This window comes from Psittacula echo (assembly GCF_963264785.1).
Source record: "Psittacula echo genome assembly, chromosome: 7".
Lineage (NCBI taxonomy): Eukaryota > Metazoa > Chordata > Aves > Psittaciformes > Psittacidae > Psittacula > Psittacula echo.
This window is the reverse complement of record NC_137740.1, coordinates 40385213-40406513: the sequence shown is the minus strand read 5'-3', so window position 1 is coordinate 40406513 and position 21301 is coordinate 40385213. Positions and strand designations below refer to the sequence as shown.

General features: G+C 37.3%; 1 protein-coding gene across 1 annotated transcript in view; it reads right to left on the bottom strand.

Annotated features, from left to right (window-relative positions):
- WWTR1 (WW domain containing transcription regulator 1) overlaps window positions 1-21301 on the bottom strand; it is a gene marked incomplete at both ends in the record, with an annotated part of 71193 nt that overhangs the window by 28908 nt on the left and 20984 nt on the right. The window contains one exon of the mRNA XM_080623746.1: window positions 1650-1786. Within this exon, the coding sequence (XP_080479872.1) occupies window positions 1650-1786 (137 nt within the window). The remainder of the gene's footprint in view (window positions 1-1649; window positions 1787-21301) is intronic.

The following is a 21301-nucleotide window of genomic DNA, read 5'->3' as shown; positions in this document are numbered from 1 at the left end:
TCATAGCAGCCTTCCAGTATCTGAAGGGGGCCTACAAGGATGCTGGGGAGGGACTATTCATCAGGGACTGTAGTGACAGGACAAGGGGTAACGGGTTCAAACTTAAACAGGGGAAGTTTAGATTGGATATAAGGAAGAAATTCTTTACTGAGAGGGTGGTGAGGCACTGGAATGGGTTGCCCAGGGAGGTTGTGAATGCTCCATCCTTGGCAGTGTTCAAGGCCAGGCTGGATGAGGCCTTGGGTGGCATGGTTTAGTGTGGGGTGTCCCTGCCCATGGCAGGCGGGTTGGAACTAGATGATCTTAAGGTCTTTTCCAGCCCTAACTATTCTATGATTCTATGATTCTATGATTTCAAACCCTCTGTATCTTGAGAAAGACCCTCCTCTAAAATTCAGTATTAAAGTATTTCAGTACAGGATTTGGCTTTTATTCACTTCTGCTGACAAACTGGGTGAAAAAGCTTGCTGTACACTCTCCTGATTTATGGTACCTCCCTTATTTTATCATTATAGAGAATGTAAGAGATGTAAACATAAGCTGAGGAGTTGGTATGAACAATAAACACCACTGTCCTATTGGCCATTTCAAAATTGCTATGAACAGATTGACCTAAATGCAGCTGCGGTCTGAAGTAATGTGCGCAGAGCAATTGTTAGCTTTACCATGTAGTATAACACAATACAGTTACAATCTAACCTTTTCGATTTTACCACAGTTTTCTTGGTAGGTGAAGGGACAGCCCTGATGAACCACACTGCAAATGAATAATCATGAAATCATGAGACCAACATATCAAAAATTAACCCAGACAAGAATCAGGTCTGTGTTTTTAAAACTACCTATTTGACAGTTTTGTGATCTTAAGCCTGTAAACTGACCTATCTGCTCCTCATTTTCTGGAGTGGTGGAACAGTTAAAGCAGCAGATATTGGGGATTATTTGTAATTCTTGATTATACATGAGAATTTTTTCTTCCATTTTTCTTCATGTTTTGTTTAAAATTGTCAGTGTTTTCACCACTTTATTTTCACTAGGGTTCATATCTGGCAAAATCAGACAAATGTAAATTGATGCTTAAATTAAAGCTCAAAGTGCTGAACAGGTTCAGTGACAAAACCACACCGTTTATAGAAAGTCTTCAGGCAATTCAGACTGCAAAACAGATTTTTTTAGTATTTTGCATGCATTTTCCAGTGCAGAACCTAATTATGCAAAAAAAACCTACCACCATAAAAAAGCAAGCAAACCAGATACAGCCTCTGACCTGAAGAAACACAGATTATCTATCAGCACGCTGTACAGTCAGCTTTGAAAATTATACAGTGGGTTTGTGGAGGCTTTATACTACCTCTGAATGAAAAAGCACAGGAAGACCTTATTTTAATATGTTAATACTACATAAAAAAATTGTCAGCGACACTAAAATATAATGTGAGACATGTTAGAATTTCATCTCAAACAGTATGAATTCACTTGCTGCAAATTCCACAGAGGGAAAAATAGAAAAGAAAGTGGAGAACATACTGGTAGGTCTCACAGCAGAATCAGAGCTAAACAAAAAATACTTTGGGAAAAAAATTAGTAAAAGGTGTCTCTCCTTGCTCTTTTTATTTTCACCACAGAGATGACATGCAGAGATGACTCACCAAGATTTGGCTGAGACATCGCCATAGATCTCTGCGGTACTGGTGTGGAAGTAGCTGCATGATGGTGGCCCATGTGGTTCAATGGTTGGTTCATAGCTTTTCGAGGATCTTGCCATGTTGTAATTTTCTCTATGTGACTGAAAAAGAAAAGATAAAACACAAGCTTAACACAAAATAACCAAGTATGTTATATTCATAGCTAGGCATAAAGTCATGAAAGTCCTATTTGCTTCTCTTATGCCACGGTTTTCCACCCTTCTGATCTCATTCTATGTGAAATTCTGTATCACTGTAATTTATTCTTCTGATCTTCTGCCCCTGCCATTTTAACTTTTTTATGTACTACTGTTGAATAACTACTATTACTTGAACAATGCATGAATTCTATTATGATACTAAAAATCTGTGATACACACTCATCTTCCAGACTATTTAATTATCCACTGTAAACCCTCATATACCTATATTACTCCAAAAACAATGGAGTAGTACATAAATCTGCATGAGATTTTACACCAAGATAAAGTGTGATCTCTGTAAGATATTTTTTAACACCAAATACAGTGGTAAAGGAACTGTGGTTTTGTTGCAACTGAAGGTTTTTGCTGAAATGCGTCAGTTTTGAAAGAAACTTATTAGGACAAGGATTTTAAGGATCAGCATGTAAATTCTATTTGAAGCAAGAAAAGAAAGAAGAACTATCTTAAAGCAATTAATAGTCTGGTATCTATCTAGGGACTGCCTGGTTCTGTGTCCAGCATTCACCCAGCTGAATAACCAGGCTACTGATTACTGGCTGGACTTTGATGGGTTTTCCTGTATTAGTTTTTTGTTAGAAAACGTGTAAAGAGGTAAGTCTTTAAGAAGAACAGGTAAAGAATAAAAATTTAAGCATTCTCTGTCTGGAAAACTGTTGCAGTACAACTTTCATAAAAGCATGGTCTAACATCATCTTTACTGAACTCAAACTCATCACTGCTTTCACCTACATCACTAGCACTGCCATTACTGCTGTAAGCACTCCACACCTTCAGGCTCAGCTGATCAGCTGCACCACTTCACATGCAAGTTCCCGTCTATTATGATGTTACCACATCCGAACTCTTTATAGTAGGCTTTTTGTATTACCAAAAATAACGTGAATTACAAGAAGGAATAAGAAACAGACAAACAAAAAACCCCAACTTGAACCATTTTTCAGTTCTTTAAAAAAGTGACAGTCTTTGTAGAAATTTTCTTTTCCTAATATTTTACATTTAATGTACACTTCCAAAACTGTAACTGAAGATCATACTTTCACTTCAATGCTTGTCTAAGACTCATCCTTTAAGCTTTCAAGTTGCCTCCTTTCTTCACAGCTTCTACAATATCTGTTATAATTCATAGTGAAACCATCCTCCATTGCTTCTCCCTAGCATTAAAGCACTCCTCACTGAAAACCTTTATTATATTTTAGCTTTCATTCTTTTTACCCATACTTTTCAAATCTAAGAATTCTTGTACCCAGTACAGTTAAATGATCTTTTTCCAAAATTAAAAAATGTTATTCTGAATGAAAAATGCTGCTAGAGCAATAAATTGGGCAATGTTTTCTGTTAAGTCTTAAAGGAGATGAAAAACAGTTTCACTGTTTTGTTTTTCTGGCATTTTAATTCAAATAAAGAAGCTACATTTCATGAAATCTGTAAGTTTTGGAATATCAACATATAATACAAAAGATTTTTTTGCCCAGGTAGTGAGAAACATGTTTGTAAACATGAGTTTTAGTGATTAAATAAATACTGTCTTGATGAAGCTTATGTAAAAACATTTCTCACTTTACAAAGCTGTTTTGGGTCTTTGGTTTGGGTTTTGTTTGTTTAGGGTTTTTTTGTTGTTGTTTTTTTGGTTTTGGGGTGTTTTTTATAAAAACATTGTGAAATTTAAGCAGAAAGCTTAAAATTAAATTAGACTTTTTTCCCTGTAATATTACTCTCTTAAAAAATGAAAGCACAAATACCTGTTAGGAAAACTTAAAGCACAAGTTAAAGTATTTATGAAATCAGTTGTATTACACAATCTGTAACTCGTTTGAATATATTCCTCACTCTAACTACAAACCCAAAACCTTCCACTAGAACTGCCTATTATGTATGGTGAGTGATAACCAGAAGTGCTCTTAACAAAAAGCCACACCAGAATACCAAAATGGTCAACTTCAAAATTCTGTTGTGTTACCAAAGTTCTTTTCAGCAGGAAGCTCCCCACAGCTGTGGACAAAGGGAACTCCACACCAAGTACCATCTCTGTGTGAAACTTATCTCAAAATACAGGTTGATGTTCATGTTGTTTTGCTGGTGACAGGACATGTCCTGTGAGGAATGGCTGAGGACTCCGGGTTTATCTCATTTGGAGAAAAAGAAGCTGAGGGACAACCTCGATCTCATTGCTCTCTACAGCTTCCGGAGGAGGGGACATGGAGAGGGAGGTGCTGAGCTCTTCTTCCTGGGACCAAGGGACTGGATATGCAGGAATGGTTCAAAGCTGCATCCATCAAGGGAGGTTCAGACTTGATATCATTAGGAAGCATTTCTTTACCAAGAGGGTTGTCAAACACTGGAACAGGCTTCCTAGAGAGGTGGTTAATGCCCCATGCCTGCTTGTGTTTGAGAAGCGTTTATTTGGACAATTCCCTTAATACTATGCTTTAACATTAGGTCACTCCTGAAGTGGTCAGGCAGTTGGACCTTATGATCACTGTAGGCCTCTTCCAACTGAACTATTCTAACTGTATCTCGATGATGTTATTACTTTATGCAAAATGCAATGTAGAGAAAAGCAAAAATAATCTGCTCTTCTTTGCAAAATAGGTCAGCAAACAGTGAAAGTAGACATGGAGCAAAATACAGAGTTTGTCATTTAGGCGTTGATCCTGAAACACTGAATTCACCAGAAGTTTTACAGATGCCAATGGAAAGTAGGTCATGCTCTTAATTTTGCATAGACACTGCACGGCAGATATTTAGGAAAGAGCATGGTATCAGGAATGCTTGGTTGCAGCTGGCAGTCCATTACAATAACTATTAATTTCTTTGTCTTACACTTTTTACACAGAGCCATTGAGTTTATTTTATTGAAACTGTAAAAAAATAATTAAATCATATAGGGTTTAGGTAACAGCAGTCATTAGAAATGTTCTTCAGCAATTCAGTTTATATAGTGCTGACAGTAAAATTATCAGCTCAGCAAAACTTTTCAAAATAATCACTTTGAAAAAAATTATATAAGAACAGTACTATGTTTAGTGTTATCCTCAGTATACTTTATAAGCCAAAGAGTCAAGCAATAGTTACTCTTTTACAAAAATATTCTTCATAACACCTCCTGTTGAAGTACTTTGTTTCTGATCACCACATTAGGACGAAATGAGCAGTAATTCTGTGTCTTGGGTTCAGCAGTAGCAGTCATTTTTCTCCTTCTTAGTAGCTGGTGCAGTGCTGTGATTTTGACTTTCAGCCTGGGAGCAGCACTGATACCACCAATGTTTTTAGTTGTTGCTCAGTATGTTTCCTCTGACCAAGGACTTTCTGAGTCTCATGCTCTGCCAGGGAGGAGGGGAAGCCAGAAGGAAGGAGAGACAGGACGCCTGACCCAGACTAGCCAGAGAGGTATTCCATACCACAGCACATCATGCCCCATATATAAACTGGGGGCAGTTACCTGGAAGGGATAGATCACTGCTCGGGTCGGGCTGGGTATCGGTCGGTGGGTGGTGAGCGGTTGTATTCTCTTCCCTGGTTATCTCCCTTATTATTATTGTTATTGGTGGTAGCAGCAGTGATTTGTATTATACCTTAGTTACTGGACTGTTCTTATCTCAACCCGTGGCAGTTACATTCTTTCGATTCTCCTCCCCATCCCTCCGGGAGCAGGGGGAGGAAGAAGGTGGAGGAGTGAGCAAGCAGTTGTGTGGTTCTGAGTTACTGGCAGGGCTTAAACCATGACATTCTGTAAAGGGGCTTTTTTCCACATTGGACCAGAGGAAAATTTTTCATCCCTTTCCTTTTTTAAAATATGCCTACTTAAAATGTCCTGCCTACAAAGGATTATGAGGAAGAAATCTGTCATTTGCTTTCCCTGAAGTACATGTCTTTTCTTATTTATCAACATAGTGAGGCAGTCGGCATTAACCCAAGACAACCAGCATCAAGCCAGCACAAAACATGAAGAAACACATAATCCAGAATCAATAATAAGGAAGTATTTTCTAAGTTAGTGTCTTTCTAGGATGTATTTTTATTGCCTTGCAGATTTTCTCCTTTTTCACTTGAAATAAGAGTTGCAAATTTAAAAACACTCCATCAAGTTTTAATAAATTCATAAAGCCTCTTCTCACATAAAAGTCATCATAATAAAAGATTAAAATGTTCTGCAAATTGCTATGGAAAGCAACCAGACATGAAACTGTAGCTGAAAACTAATACTGCTTTTGTTCAAAATCTGTTTGATCCTTCTTATTGAGAAAACAGTCTGTACCCAAGTTACACATGTGAGAAGCATGGCAATGACAACCATTTAGCAGTGCTTCCTAATTTACAGAAGAGCTGAAAATTGATCAAAATTGTAAGGATCATAGCCCTTAAGAAATCCAGCTGAATTTCAAATAAAACAAAACATGGGAATTTTCTATGTAAACATGATAACTTCTTAGCAGCCATTGCCAAGACCCAGGAGTGGCCTTGCTTACCCTCCTTGGGACCATCCTGGCAGTGTACAAACATATCTTCTTCATTAAAAAAACATGCAGACAGAGTGTCTGAAACAGAACCCTCAAATATGGCATTGATATTATGATTCAAGATCAAGTAATGACTGGCTGTTGCTACAATTTATTACTATGACCACTAAACCAGTTTGGTTTTATCCAGTTATTAAAGAAAAGGCTGAGACAATGCTTATTTAACAACTTAAGACAGTAGAATTGAAAACCCAACATTCTCTAAAATCACACTATGATTCTAAAATAAAGGGCTTGGTTTCAGGACAGAAATGCCTCCCCCACTCTGATTTACATTGGTTATATAAATCTTGATTTCTGTACAGGTATCAAAAAGGTTACATTAAACCTTTGCAGAAACAGGTACCGGTTCGTTACACTTTAAATGTATTGGATTTATACTGGAATAAAAGATTTTGGTGCGATATCTTTTTATTTTTATAGAAGAATAGAAGAAAATGTATCAGTGACAGGAATTAGCCTTTTTGAGATTCTTACAGCCTCCTGGGTATCAGAACTGACAAAATTTGATTTGGAACATATTATTTCTATGAAAGGCCAGTGGGTAATCCATTAAACATTACAGGTAGATTTCAAACACTAAAATGTAGAATACTATCCTAAAATTATGGACCTTCATCACTAAATCCAATTCAAAGACAGTTACCAGGATACACTCACCAAATTACAGGCTGTTCCCATCCATAACCCTGTTGCGTATGTTCAAGTAATGCACACCGTGTTTGAGCAGCCAGATCAGATCTGGTCACAATGACCAGGAGTGAGAGTAGCGTTTAGCTCTGAAGTTTTGTTTAAAAAGTATGATACAGTTCAATCTTGGTGAAGCTGTGATTTCATGACTTGGCTGAGGACAACCCAAGTCCATGCTGCTGCTGAGATGGGAAGTCCCACGTTCCCAGCCATGTGTTCTCAGCCCTTTTCTTGGCTTGACAGTAGTGATCCCGCAGTCATGCAGCCCTCCAAATCAGGCTAAGCAAACCCTTACCGCTAACACTACTAATTCTTATTCTTTTCTGTTTTGCCGATTTGTTTTTTTGCTGGCCTCTCATCCAATCAGCTATATGGTTGCATGATGAAGGAAGAGGCAATTCACAGGCTTAGTGGCGGAAGAGCAACATTGCTAATTATGAAACCTCACCCTTTCACCATTTGTTTCCACCCTGGGAAAAAAAAAAACAATGTCACTTATACATGTGAAATTTCAATGTAATCAAGACCATTTATTCAGCTCTGCAATGTGTATCTGTACACAAGAAAGAAAAACACTACAGAGAGAACCCCTAAATATCCTTATCTGGGATTCTATCAATCCACCTGTTCCTTGTTTTATTATTTCCAGAACTACTAATCCCAGAAGGATTTTTTTCTTGGCATACATCACATGGCCTACAACAAGACAAAAAACAAAGCTTCAGACAAAAGCAAGTTACATGCGCTAGAAATCTTGTCTTCATTGCTAAATTGTACCTCACGGGTGACCTGCTTGGAAGACAGTGAAATCTGTACTTTTCCCAACATCTGAGATCTGCCCAGGTACTGGACAGAGAATAAAGCATTAAACCCCTGGTCTAAGTGTCCCCATGGCACTGACTTGCATGCTAGTTTTACCCATTTTATCAATGAAATTACATTGTTATAAATCACTTTATACATTAACTGTGGTGTTCCAGTGTCTATACAGAAAGGTAACCTGTTACGCTACATCTAAATTAATAAACACCACAAAAATATCTTTCATTCAATCCTAAGAGTTATATTCTGTTTCTGTAAGTTGTAAGAGGTTTTCACTTCCCTTGAGAAAAACCTATTTTTCTACAATGCTAATCTATGCTTTTCATTTTTGCATAGTTTTCTGCAAATGCCAATAACATTTTCATTTCAAAAGCTTTTCATAAAATAGCTCCAAAGTTATGCAAATAATATTTTTCCATTTCCCTTGTCATTTTTACTTTTTTTTTTCCCTGAAAGGCAGGGGGAGAAGAAAATAGGAGATGCAATAGTAACACAATCTTGGTTTAAAAATGTATATGAATAAAACCAAATGCTTTCTGTAATAAGCATTATTATACTTTCTCAACCAAAGATGAAGCTGAAACTCAGCGTAAGAACAATTCTGAAAAAGACTGATTTATGAATCTTCCAAATATACAATTATTTACTCTTTTATTACCTATTTAATAACAGGCAATATTTTTTATTGCAAACACCTTTTATTGCATCCCATTTTCTGTTGTCTACACACATTATCCAAAAAGACAACCTGAGAGTTTGGAACAGAATTGGTGAAACAGTTCTTTGCTATAAATTTTGGAGGTAAGTGTCTCCATTACATGTGTATGAATCCAAAGAGAAAAAGCCCCAAACTTTAAAGAAATCTTGCCTAATCTATACTATGGAAGCTTCACTGTGAAGTAGCAAAAACTGCTATGTAGAAACAACAAACTTTTAAGACTTATTCCTGTAAGGTTCTTATTTGACGAATATTCCAGCACATGACAAAGTAGCCCCAAAATACATATTCAAATTCTCATATTTAAGTTTTTCAGAAGCAATCTTTGCATTTCTTCTTCCTATAAATCCTAGTATCAGAGTAGGCTATTTCTCAACAAGGTCTTAATTCATAAATAAGCAGGCTAGGAAAGAAGGGACATTAATTTCAACTTCTATTTCTGCATCACAGATGAGACTGATGGGGGGTCTTCATAGCAAACAAGAAGTTTCAGTGGTCCCACTGAAATCAGGGAAGTTAAATATTTACCACTCACATGAGATACCCCAAGTATCTGTCAAGTATGACACAGAACATGCATAAATGGCACCCCAAGCTGCCCAAATCACAGCATTCACACCCATAAAAAGTCCTACGATGCACAAGATCAGTAAGTGGTAAATTGTTTTCTAATGGTGGCCCCTCATCAGAGAAAAACTAAGGCAAAGTTTGGATGTAAACAACTCAGTATTTTACCAGGACTTCTGATTCTGTTCCACCTGTTGTACTGTAGGCTTTCGTTAAATACTTCCTGTTGGGGTATCTGCTTCCCACTTTGAAATGTCAATGCTCTTCAGAACTTGTGCTACTGCTGTGTACTGCATTTTTTAATTCACCGCAGCCTTGCCAAGGCAGCTCAGTTATTTTAAATTAGCAAGCAGCAGCATGAAGTATACTAATTTTCCTTCTGCTTGTACTAACTCCAACAACAAATGCATCTCAGTGGGTTCTATTTTCAGATTCGTTTTCGGGTATTTTTTCTCTAGTATTAGGAAATTCAGATCTGTTAATCTAAAAAGGTTTAAGGGGAATGAACCGATTTGAAATACATTATTCCATAAGTGCGCTGTCACCTGAAATAACACAACCTTAGAATTTGGCTAATGCTGTAGTACTTGTATGGGATCCTTTATCAGGGCTTTGTCATATGGATTTTGTGATTGAGCCACATCAAAGTAAAGCTGCTTCAGGGCAAGCGGGAAGCTGATGACTCAGGAGCACGAACAGCCCTCATGTTCTGACTCATTAACTGCTCTGAACACCGCCACCACTCACATTGCCTTGGAGCACCTCCAGGCATCCGCTTCCGGCTACACCACCATTGCTAAACATTGGGAAATCTGTTTACATCTCTGCAAACAGAGCCAGATCATTGCCCAACTTTTTCTCTGTCCCTCTGTTCCTTGTAAACAAAAAAGGGAAAAAAAAGGAAGCTTGTCTCAAGCAAGAGTCCACTCAGTGCTTTGACACTGCGTGATGTGGCAGATATAGTTTTATACAGATGGAAAGTTTTTTAAATTTAAGAAAAATACCTTGGGGCCACAACATCCCAGTCTATTGTGTGAGCTTGATCATGGTACTGCAGTGCAATTTCTGGTAAAACTACAGTCACAGCCAAGCCACACAGTATTTCAGTAACCATTATCATGCAGGATCTAGCAGCAAATGAGAAATTGTGTATAAGCTTTTAGTGCCTTAGAAACTTACTTTAAAACATGCTGGTATAAAACAAACTATTGACACAAACCAGAGATGCTCCCAGTAACTGCAGGAGCAGCCCTCCCGTCCCTGCCCATGGCAGGGGGGTTGGAACTAGATGATCTTAAGGTCCTTTCTAACCCTAACTATTCTATGATTCTGCCCTGCCAGGGCCTCAGTCACACTCTCAAGCAGGGCTCCCACTTCCTAGGCAAGGTGGGCTTTCTTCCCTGAGGAAGAGTTTGTTGTTTTGTCCCTCTCTTTGGTCCTGATGAAAGCAACCACTAGTATCACAAGTCAGGTGGCTCAGGACTCCTGAGGGCCCACAACCCACAGGAGCAGTCCACCTTCAACGTGACCACCAGCATAGCCCCAGTGCAGCCTGAAGACAGCTGGCAGAAAGAAGAAAGAAAAATTCATGAGTTTTTCTCATTAATACCTTCACCTGTGTAGAGGCCTAACCCACAAGGCTGCTAAGCATTCAGCCCTTCAAAACATAAAAGGTTCAGCAGCATTTAAACTTTGCAGTACATTTTGTGAGGTCACAGTGTCACAGTCAGTCCTGCACCTTGCTCATTCCCGTCTTCTGCTACCTCCTCAATTCAGCTAGTACAAATAACTTAAGCTATGGACAGCAACTCAAATTAGCAGAGAGATCCAGATTAAAAACAGAACTAATAAAAATAATTCTTAATATACTGGATCAGTTTAGCACAACTTAAGTGTTGCTACAAAAGTTGAAGTGATTGGTCAAGGCAAGAACCCTTTACACATTTGCTCATGGACTTTCATGCTGGGCTAGATAAAACATCAGCTGTCCAGAAATAAGGCCTTCTCTGCATGCAGAGACCTGCATGCAACTTCCCCCTCAACAGCTATTCTGACACAAGAGCTCGCCACCCCTGGGCATTTATCCCTGCACTCCCAATGCAGTTTGCTGTCTCCCTCCTTCAGTTACGCTACAGTTTTGTGGGGCTGCACCCTAATCCAGATTCACAAAATTAAGTGGGTTATAAAGAACCCTCAATAAGGAAATAACTGTAGGCTCAAGCAGTTGCACTTTCTTACCTTTAAACATGCAAAGGCTTCTCACCTATTTTTCAGCAACTGTCTTTTATAATCTAATATGGTGACTTATGGCAGAGATGAAAGTAATCTGTATTATCACTATTAATGTTGTTGTTTCTTTTATAAGACAAGCCAGGGCCTGGTCAGTGTACTGCGCCCTTCATACCTTCTGGTACTCACTCCTTGGCGAAAGGAGATGAGAGGACTAACCTCGCAACACAACAGGCAAGTGCTAAATAGAAATGTGTTTGTATGTGCTGCTGAATGCACATAAACTCATTTCAGGGGTGTGTGGATTCATATGTACATTCACATTAAAAATAAATAAATAGTGAGTATCAAGAGCAAATCAAGACTTTATTTTGCACACACCAACTGAAAAATGTGTTAGCTTACTCATTAATTATGGTGGTACCTACTAGCTCTATCTTCATTTGCACCAAACTGTAAGTGTCAATTGCTTACTGCACACACCAGCCCTGGTACATTCATGCATTGAAAATAAACCCGTCAACTGCCTCAGGGCAGACAGTAAATCCCACTGAAACAGTCCCTCATTTCCTCTCCTACAGGAGAGTATTCACATAGAGTAGCTTGTTCTAAATTTCCCAGTACCTTTTATATAACAGTATCTTTTATCACATCAGTCCCATCTGCAAACCGTTTACAGGTTTTCTGTTATTCCAAGTTCAGTTCAAAAAGAATACTCATTTTAGAACAGTCAATGCACTTGACAGTTGGCACCTAGCCAATTTCACAGTACTTTATCATTTAGTTCCCCTCCCCATATCCTTTGCTTATCTGGCTGTGGTTTGACCTCTCTCTCCAATTTGCCATAAGCAGACAAGGTTTTTGGGTTTGTGGTTTTGGGGTTTCTTTTGCAACTCTCTCCATTGAAAGGACCATCCTAGGTGTCTTTGCTCTGTAAGCTTCCTCAAAATTCCTAAATATGTTTAAATATTTTCTGCCTTGCTCTACTTACAAACTTATTTCACACTAGTCCTTTTTACTAGGGTTTGACTTCACAACTACACAAAATCAGCTTTAGACGGCTTTTTAGCACAGATTGTTTTAAAGATCCTGTCTATTAAAAGAGAAACAGACAAACAGATGTGGGAGTTTGGTGAACTGTACTGTACACTAGAGAGAAAGGAAATAACCTAATAAGAAACAGAAATAAACAAACATATAAAACCTGTGTCTTCTTGATAAATTATTTGAAAAAGGTTAAAAAAAGTAGTGTATATCTTATACTCTCAGTGGTCAGCATCAAAATCCTTCTTTTTAGACTATAAACTCCGGCTAGGTTTTCACGACCTTTGTTCTACTTGAGTGAATTGGGAAACAGTAGATTCTGGTTGTTCACAGATAATGAGTTTGGAAGAATCTGGTTTATTTTTCACTTAACTATTAGAGACATCAACATAAATACGTTTCGAGCCCCAAAAGAGTTTTGACATAAAAGCTATTTACAAGAAATTTTCTTTCTACTCGCTGAGCGTTACTAAATCTGGAATATTTCAAAAAAAAAGCTTTTTCCAGGCTTCATATGCAGCATACATTTTATGGGCTTTTTTCCTAAATACGGCATTGTTAAAGACATGGTAAAAGCTGTTTTTCCACCTGCAGTTCACATCAAGTCAAATCTATTTTAAGTCTCGCATATTTTCATGTGACAGTTATTTTTTGCCAGGTGTCATTAAGAAGTAAGGTATAAGGATACCAAATTAACTCACTGTTTTTTCATTATAACGTAGACAGAATCAACATTTTGAAAAGCCAACTGACCAATTCTCCTAGTTAAACTACATTGTTCTTTGAAGTTTTCAAATGCTGGGTGAACTCAACTGGAGTATGAAGTCACGATTTGTTTTAAAACATATTTCTTGACGCTGCTTCACTAGCCTCACAGAATCTTGTTCATCTGTAAAAGTTTAGTATCATCAGCTTCTTAAAGACCTTAGCTCTCCAAGTGACCTTTATGCCTTGCAGTCACTGGCGAGCAAAACTTAAGATACAAATTGAACAAAATGATTTTTAGCTTTAGAAACAATTACCCTATGTGCATGTGTCCCAGTTCCACAGAAATTAATTGTGCTAAAAAAAAACCAGCATCAGGACCGTGAAGTTCCTTTACTATATTGTATTTCTGACACTGTGCAAGTGAATAAGCATGAAAGGAAAGACCACAGGACCAGTACTCTTTGTCATTAAACAGAGAATTCAAACCCCATCACTAGAATCTAAATAAACGGAATCTACTTAGTATAGTCTTATTAAAAAAAAGTCACAAGAACCCAGTTCACCACCCAAAAATTGCATTAAGTGACCTGCAGGAGTATAATTTTACCTCTTTAAGGAAAATGGAAAAAATCATATACAAGTATGTAGTCCTGTGTAACAATTAGGCTGTAAAAAAAAAAAAAAAATGACTGTGTATATAAAAACATCCCACTTTCATTACAGAAATCTTTGTTCTCATTTTCCTCACACACTTCAAATCTCCAGACCTAGTGTCTGCTCCTAGGAAACTTCAGGAGAAAAACAGTGAGAGCTACTGTGTACAGGAAATTAAAAACACTGTTTTGGGCAAAAAATTAACTCACAAATGAGTATTTTTAAACGCTTACCAATTGCAGTTACATTTATCGGTGTGTTCAGAAACCTCCAAACTCAGTGTTCACTACGGAAACACCAACAGCTCCCTGAGGATCGCAGCGGCAGCAGTGCCACCTTAATACCACCATGAATGCCTTGCCTTAAGGTGGTTAGTTTGATCAAGGGAGTGGCCAGGAATCTCTGAAGGGGATGAAAAGGATCAAGGAAATTCTATAATTAAGCAGTATTTTACAGCAGCTTATGGCAGCTGTTGGAACCAGTGGGAGGACTGGCCAGAATTCCTCCTCACCAGACCACACACAGCCTGTCATCCTCAGCATGGTCCCTGCCCCATGTCTTACCAAGGTTACTTTACACCAACACCTGCTGATTCTGCAGACTTCAGTTATTACTGTCATCTTCCCAATCCTGAAAGGGGGAAGACTTCATTGTTCATTAAAAAAAAAGTAACTGAGAAACATTTTAGATTGTCTCTAGTAAAAAAATTGTACATCTGCTACATGCTCCTTTAGATATTAAGAGAATTTGTGAATGCTTCTTTTTAAGAATCCTACATTAAACCCTGTTCTTAATTATTAACAAAATACTAATGTCTTAATTCTCAGCTTCAAGTAGGTTTAGTTTCAAAAAGTGAACCTTTAGTATTGGATATACTGTAATTTATATATAAAGATATATAATACATACAGCATAATTTATATTTATGCAAAAATATAAATAATAAAATATAAATATTTTATATTTCCTTGAAAATATTCTGTCTTCTCCATGGTCATTATATGTACAAAAGAAGGGCAGGACATGATTTGGTAACTGTGTGAGACATGTAGCATGCAGTTGGATTCCTTTTCCTTTGCCATGCTTCTTTTCCCTTTCTCTCACCACAGACTGGAAAATTTCAAGAACCAAGCTCTGCCTCTCATCATAACATGGAAAGGCTTTACAGAAACTACAGCACCATGTCTTAACAGCACCTACCTGTGCATTTGGTAACTATAACTCAAGCAAGTAGACTGCAACGGTTCCCACAAAGTGGGAACTACCTCCCAAACACATAAGACACTGTCACTCCCCTTTAAACAGTAAAGCCTGAAGATCGTGACATCAATTCAATAGGACAGCCCAATTTTTATGGCTTGTCACTTGTTTACAGCTCTGTTAAACGCAAACTTAAGAGGAAATGGGACTGAGTTAAATTCAGATTTCAATCACATACCGTTAAACAATGAGCTTCATCCTGGCATGAGCCCATAAAGAACATATTTGGAGAAAAATCTTTATTGGTATAGACAGTTTACATGCCAGACTATGCAGACAAAACAATTTAATTACGTTTGCAGTTGTCTTAGTCTTTTCTTTTAGCTTATTTTACACACACAAAAAAAAGAAATGCAGAAAGTTTAATACCATGAACCACAATAACATTGTTAGCTTCTTTTGGTTCTCTTATGGTTGTGCATTGTGATACCATTGATAGTTATATAATTATATGCTAGTTTTCCAGAGTGTGCCTGCTTTACTTACTAAGCGCATGGACTATTCAAAGGCTCAGTTACTAACATGCTATGAAGTATTTTCTTTAGCTAGCATGCAGCTCCATCCTGTATTTACTACAAAATTCTCAACTCCATTCTAGTGACAGATGTAATAAACTGTCCTTAAAAGATAATGAGTAAATCGCCACAGTGCAACTTCAAACTACCTTTCAGTTTTGTAAGGCTGTTCCATTCTATAGATCAGTACAACATATTTCAAAGTATCCAGTAATTTCAGGAAGCACTTTTAAACGTCTAGGCCCTGACCTCACAAAATAGGTATTGCTTTTGTGTTCGAAACACATCAGCTACCACTGTGAGTGCCTGGCATACTTAGAAATCATGGTGGGGCGGGGGAGGGTGGGATTAGTATAGGTCAGGGGACTCTTTCAAACACATATACCCTTTCAAGCAGTTAAATAGAGATAAAAAGCAATTTTCATACAGCAAGCACTAAGATAGACAGAAGATGAAGACTTCCTTTAGGCTATCTTGTGAGGAAACAGTAATTCCCAAAAATATTTTTAGCAAACAATGGGTAAAAATGGCATTCCCCACAGACATTTATCACATCTTTCTCTTGTAGATTTATCACCTGTAACACCCACATTAAAATGAACATTATCTGCAGAACAAGTATTTCCCCATTACCCTCTCATTTTCCAACATCATATAACAAAAAGTTGATAGCTCTGGTCCTCTTCAGATAACTCAAGGAATTCTATCACCTTCACAAAAGGAATCTACATTTATTTTTAGATGGGTTCCATCTCCTCTAAGAAAATATGTGAGAAATAACAAGTGATTTCTGACAGAAGAGGGAAGAATGGTAAAGATTAATAGAAATCTACCCTTTATTTTCATTTTATACCAAAAGCAGACATCAACAAACATGCACTTTACTAGATTTTTAGTATGAACTTGTACAACTTCCCTCTCTTAAATGGAAGACATCTCCCTATTCTTAGGACACTCTCCAAACACATACTGGCACTCAGGACTAAGCCAGTACAGCTAGTCCATGTTTACAGCTGCTGCAAAGCACTCCGGGTGGCCCCTACTGAGATCCTGGAACCAACTGGTGGTAGGCAGCCAGAACAGCTGTTAAGTATTATTTTCTAGCTTTGGCATTTTAATTATCTGCTGACATTATTCACTGTTAATTGGGAAAGCAAAAAAGTCTGCCTTTCTCAAAGGCAAAATTATAAAAATATTTTGTAATATTTTATCAAAAATATATGTATTAAGAGAAAATACCTATTAGGCAAAAGAGCTAAAGCTGCATGCTGTTGATTTCATTTATATTGTTCATGTCAGCAGTTGAAAAGAGTAAGATTTTATCATTCATTATACCACTAAAAGCACACAAACAAACCCCAGTATCTCAATCACTTCTCCTTTGAAAGTACAGAAATTAATAACTAACATTTAACAGTTCAACTATTCACTATGGCAGTATGTTCAAGTGACAGTCTACAGTATTTCAACCTGCAGGTTTAGCTCATAAAATTCATGGCACTTGCTTTTTCAGACACCAATAATGTTTCATGAAAATTTCATGAAGCTTTAACAAGGAGACACAATGTAATTATTAAACTGATTGAACCATGGACTTTGTTCTCCTACTGCATCGTAATTTCTAATCTTGAAGCTGGAACATTACATAAGTATCTGAATATTTATTATCCTATGCTAAGTACTAATTAAAATAACTTCTTCATTGAAAAGAGTTGCTCTTTTCCTGAATTAGTTTCAGCATTATTTGCTACTGTGAAGAGAACTTTTAAGAATGTCCCGCTAAGCTCCCCTGTAACTGACTGATTCCATTGTTCGTATATGCTGAAGACTTAAAAAACATTAAACTAGTTATACAAATGGAAACAAAACACCCTTTGAGTCCTATTGACAACTTAACCTTTAGAATTTGGATGAAATCCCAATTCTGGAGAGAAAGGAAAAAAGGTACTGAATGAAACTATTATATAGAACATTCTTCTGGGATTTTTTAATGTATACAATATATAATGGCAATAATGCATTTGTTTACTTGATGAGTGCCTGTAGCACTCATATTTAAAGAGATATATTAATGATTCTGTTAAAACCATGTTTATCTTATTTTTTGGGAAAATGTAATCATGGGAAGACAAAATACTCCTTTGTGAGAGAGATGCATGACATTTTCAGATTCATGAAGTTATATTGTTATATGTTACCAAATGAAAAATAATTAACTGTTCTCACTTGAGCTGGAGGGCTATAATCAGGTTTTGTTATGAATGCCTTTATTCACCAATATAAAAGCCATATCAAAAGTGATCATATTTATGAATAATCAGGGATTACACACATAAAATACAACATGGTGATGTCTTGCAACAAGAAAGAGAGGAGCAGCCCAATCTAATAGTCTTTTACTACTAAGCTGGCATTTCTAGACAAGCCATTATTATTTTAACATATTCTGCATTCCAGTAAAAACAAACAAGAAACCCCCCTTCAACTATGCAGAATCCCCTTATAGGGAAACAAATCAAAATCCTGCCCAGGCAAGGAGGAGGATTTCGAACAAAACAGGGCATAAAATCCCTGTGAAGTTATAGGAAAATTCTCTTTTAAAGTTGTACCCCACTGCATTGGCCAGAGGCAGAGAAATGTATGACACAGACTACTTCGGTCCCAGAATTCTCTTCTGCAGTCTAGATTTTAACTTCATCTTTTGCTTTCAGAGTCTGTCAGAATGTCACTAGGAATGTTGTTTCCTGAGCACTGTACATTTTGCATGTGCATAAAAAAAAAAAAAAGGTATTTTCTTTCTAGTACTGGTGCCTTTTTGATCAGACAATCAGTAGGGCTGAACTCATCACCATAATGCCAATAAAACTCTACTTGTGCTATTTAACTAATCATCATGTACTGTTCTTTTTGTAATTTGAAGAGTAATTGTCAAGAGCTTCAGATCATTACAGTATATCCAATCACACTTTTGTGAAAGGTTTTTGTCGCAGAAATAAATTATTTTCCACTCCAAAAGTAGGCATATCTGCACTCCTGTTTACCTGCTGGCTTTGATATCATACAGGGACTAGCATTTCTTAAAAAGACAACAAAATGGTGTTACCACAGGCTCTAGAATTTCTTCCCACAAATGCACAGCAGTTGTTCTAACTTTTTCCTATGACAAGCTCTCTTTTTCCAGTTCTGCTTGGTCAGAGTTTCCAAACAATAACATGAATTGGCTTGCAGAATATATTTCCCAAACAGACAATTCTCCTTCACTGGAAACTGAGCACTCTGGCTCAAAATACACACACTTGTGCAAAGCAGTGATCATTCTCACAACCTCAGCTTTCAGGTCATTTATTAAGCTCCAAGAAAGTCAAATAGCTTCTGCTCTCTGAACTTTACAGGCTGCAATCTGCAATCTTTATATTTTAATACAAATGCCAGTGGCTACAGCACAATTAACATGCAGAGCCAAACTAGATCCTAAAATATCTTTTTTTTTTCCCCTCAAAGCCCCAAATTCCTAATTGTTCAGGCCAAAAGTCAAATCTTGTCAATAAGACTTTAACTAGTTTGCCAAAATTCCTCTGGCAAAAGCATTTTCTCTCATGACTTAGTTACACCATAAGCAACTAAAAATAATGTTTAGACAACAAGCTTCATTCATTATATCACAGACCCAACTACTTGGGTGAAAAAAATTACTGTGGATGTATATTTACCCACCACAGCAGTGGCTATGAGGTAGCTAGAATTATGTTAAACTTCAAGCCCCTCAAATCTCTCAGTATTTTAGAAAATAATGTCGTGTTGAAAAATTGTCAGGAACAACCTTGTGACTGTTAACTGTGCAGACATTTTATCAACTTGCCAGTGATGCAATGCACACTTATTTTTCATATTTACTTAATGACAGAAGGAGACACTGAAAAAAGGGCTGCTCACAGCTATGTTACAAGATTGCTGCTTGTGGAAGCAAATCTACCAATTTCACTGGAAGTGATGCTTGTACAAGAAGCATGGAATTGCTTAGAGAAATAAGAAAGATAAAAAAGAATCTGTGCTTCATGCTGCTTATGTAACCACCAAACTGTTTTTTTCAAGTCCCTGCTCTTCTGTCAGTGTCACGTGGTGTAGAATAATCACAGATTCATAAGAAGCACTCTTTCAAACCTATGTGTCTGAAGTTAAGTAAACATTTCTAAATTTTTTTATACCATGTAATACATACACAAGGAAGCAGACAGATGGTTACCTGTAGGAGTTGTACTGCACAAGTGTTTTCACAAGGTTGAAGAACCTTGCCCTCCCACACCAAGGTCTGTACTAACTAGTCAGTGGTAACTACACGCAGATTACATTCTTGCAGACAATCATTGTCAGAGGATGGAGACTCCATGCATATTTAAAAACCAGCCAACTAACTAGCTTGAGCTCCCTTCACCCCAATCCTACAAACCCAAAACTTTTAGATCTTGTTCACACAGTCGGAAAAAAAGTCGGCCTCTGGACAATATGGGCAGAGAAAGAGGGTACCAGGATGACTTTGACATTTCCTCTGTAAAGTAAATTCAATCAGAGAAAATGTGCTTCATTTAAACTAAGACTGAGACACCCATAAACTTGAATGGATCAGGACTTCCTCCATTTTTGTAACTACTGAGGATACAGTAAGGGCAAAAGACGTTTCAAGATACAGTCTTAACAGATAGAAGGTATAACAGAATGTTGCCCTCTTCAATTAAGTCCTCACAAGGTGAGGAAAAGGAAAGCAGTCAACCAAAATCATCTAATGTATGCTAAGGAAAATGGAGGATAGCTCTTCCCTGTAAGATTAAGAACTCCATTAGCACTCCTGATATTCAAAAAACACTATCACTTTCAGGACTGTATTAAATATCCCATGGATTCTATGCAAATAATGACAAAACCCTCTCATCATCAACATCTCTCTTATTCCATATTACCTGTTTAGAGGGCTTCTCAGAACATGAGAAAATATCAAAGGGTTCAACCTCTTACATGGCATATACACACAAGAAAATCCCACCACTTTTTCCAGTGAATTAACTCACAGGAAACAAACCAACATCAATCGAATTTCTCTTAGCATCTGTAGGTTTACATGTTTTTATTACCACCTTGGTTTTAATTTTGAAGGTCAACTTAGAATATAAAATATGTTAATGAAGACATGGTTCTTTTCACAGTCAGCACTGGTTATCCACTGCCTTCTGCTTGCAGAACTTTAACTCACTGGTTATGTGTTTCAAGGTCCTCAGTACATCAACTCCACTAGACAAAAGGGGATTCAGGAGTTTCTTACAAAACTTTGACTCTTGAAATACTGGTTCTAGCTCCTCAGTTTTAGTACACAAAGGTCATGAAGTGTCCTATTTTGATTTCTTTTTTCTTTGTTATTCATTGTGAAGGTTGATTAACAGATTAATTTTTCTTGGACCCTATTTCTACCGTCCACATGATGAGCTGATTAGTTCCCATGGAAGAAAAGGCAGTACAAATAACCATACTAATCACTACAGTTCAGAAAGCTGGCCTTTTACAATCTCAAACTACTGTGTATCCAGGAAATCCTGCCAGACAGTCGCTGTTTGCAAATGCTTGGGAAATGTGATCGTCTGCCATGAAAAACAGATGAAAAGCAGGATCTGGTTAAAGG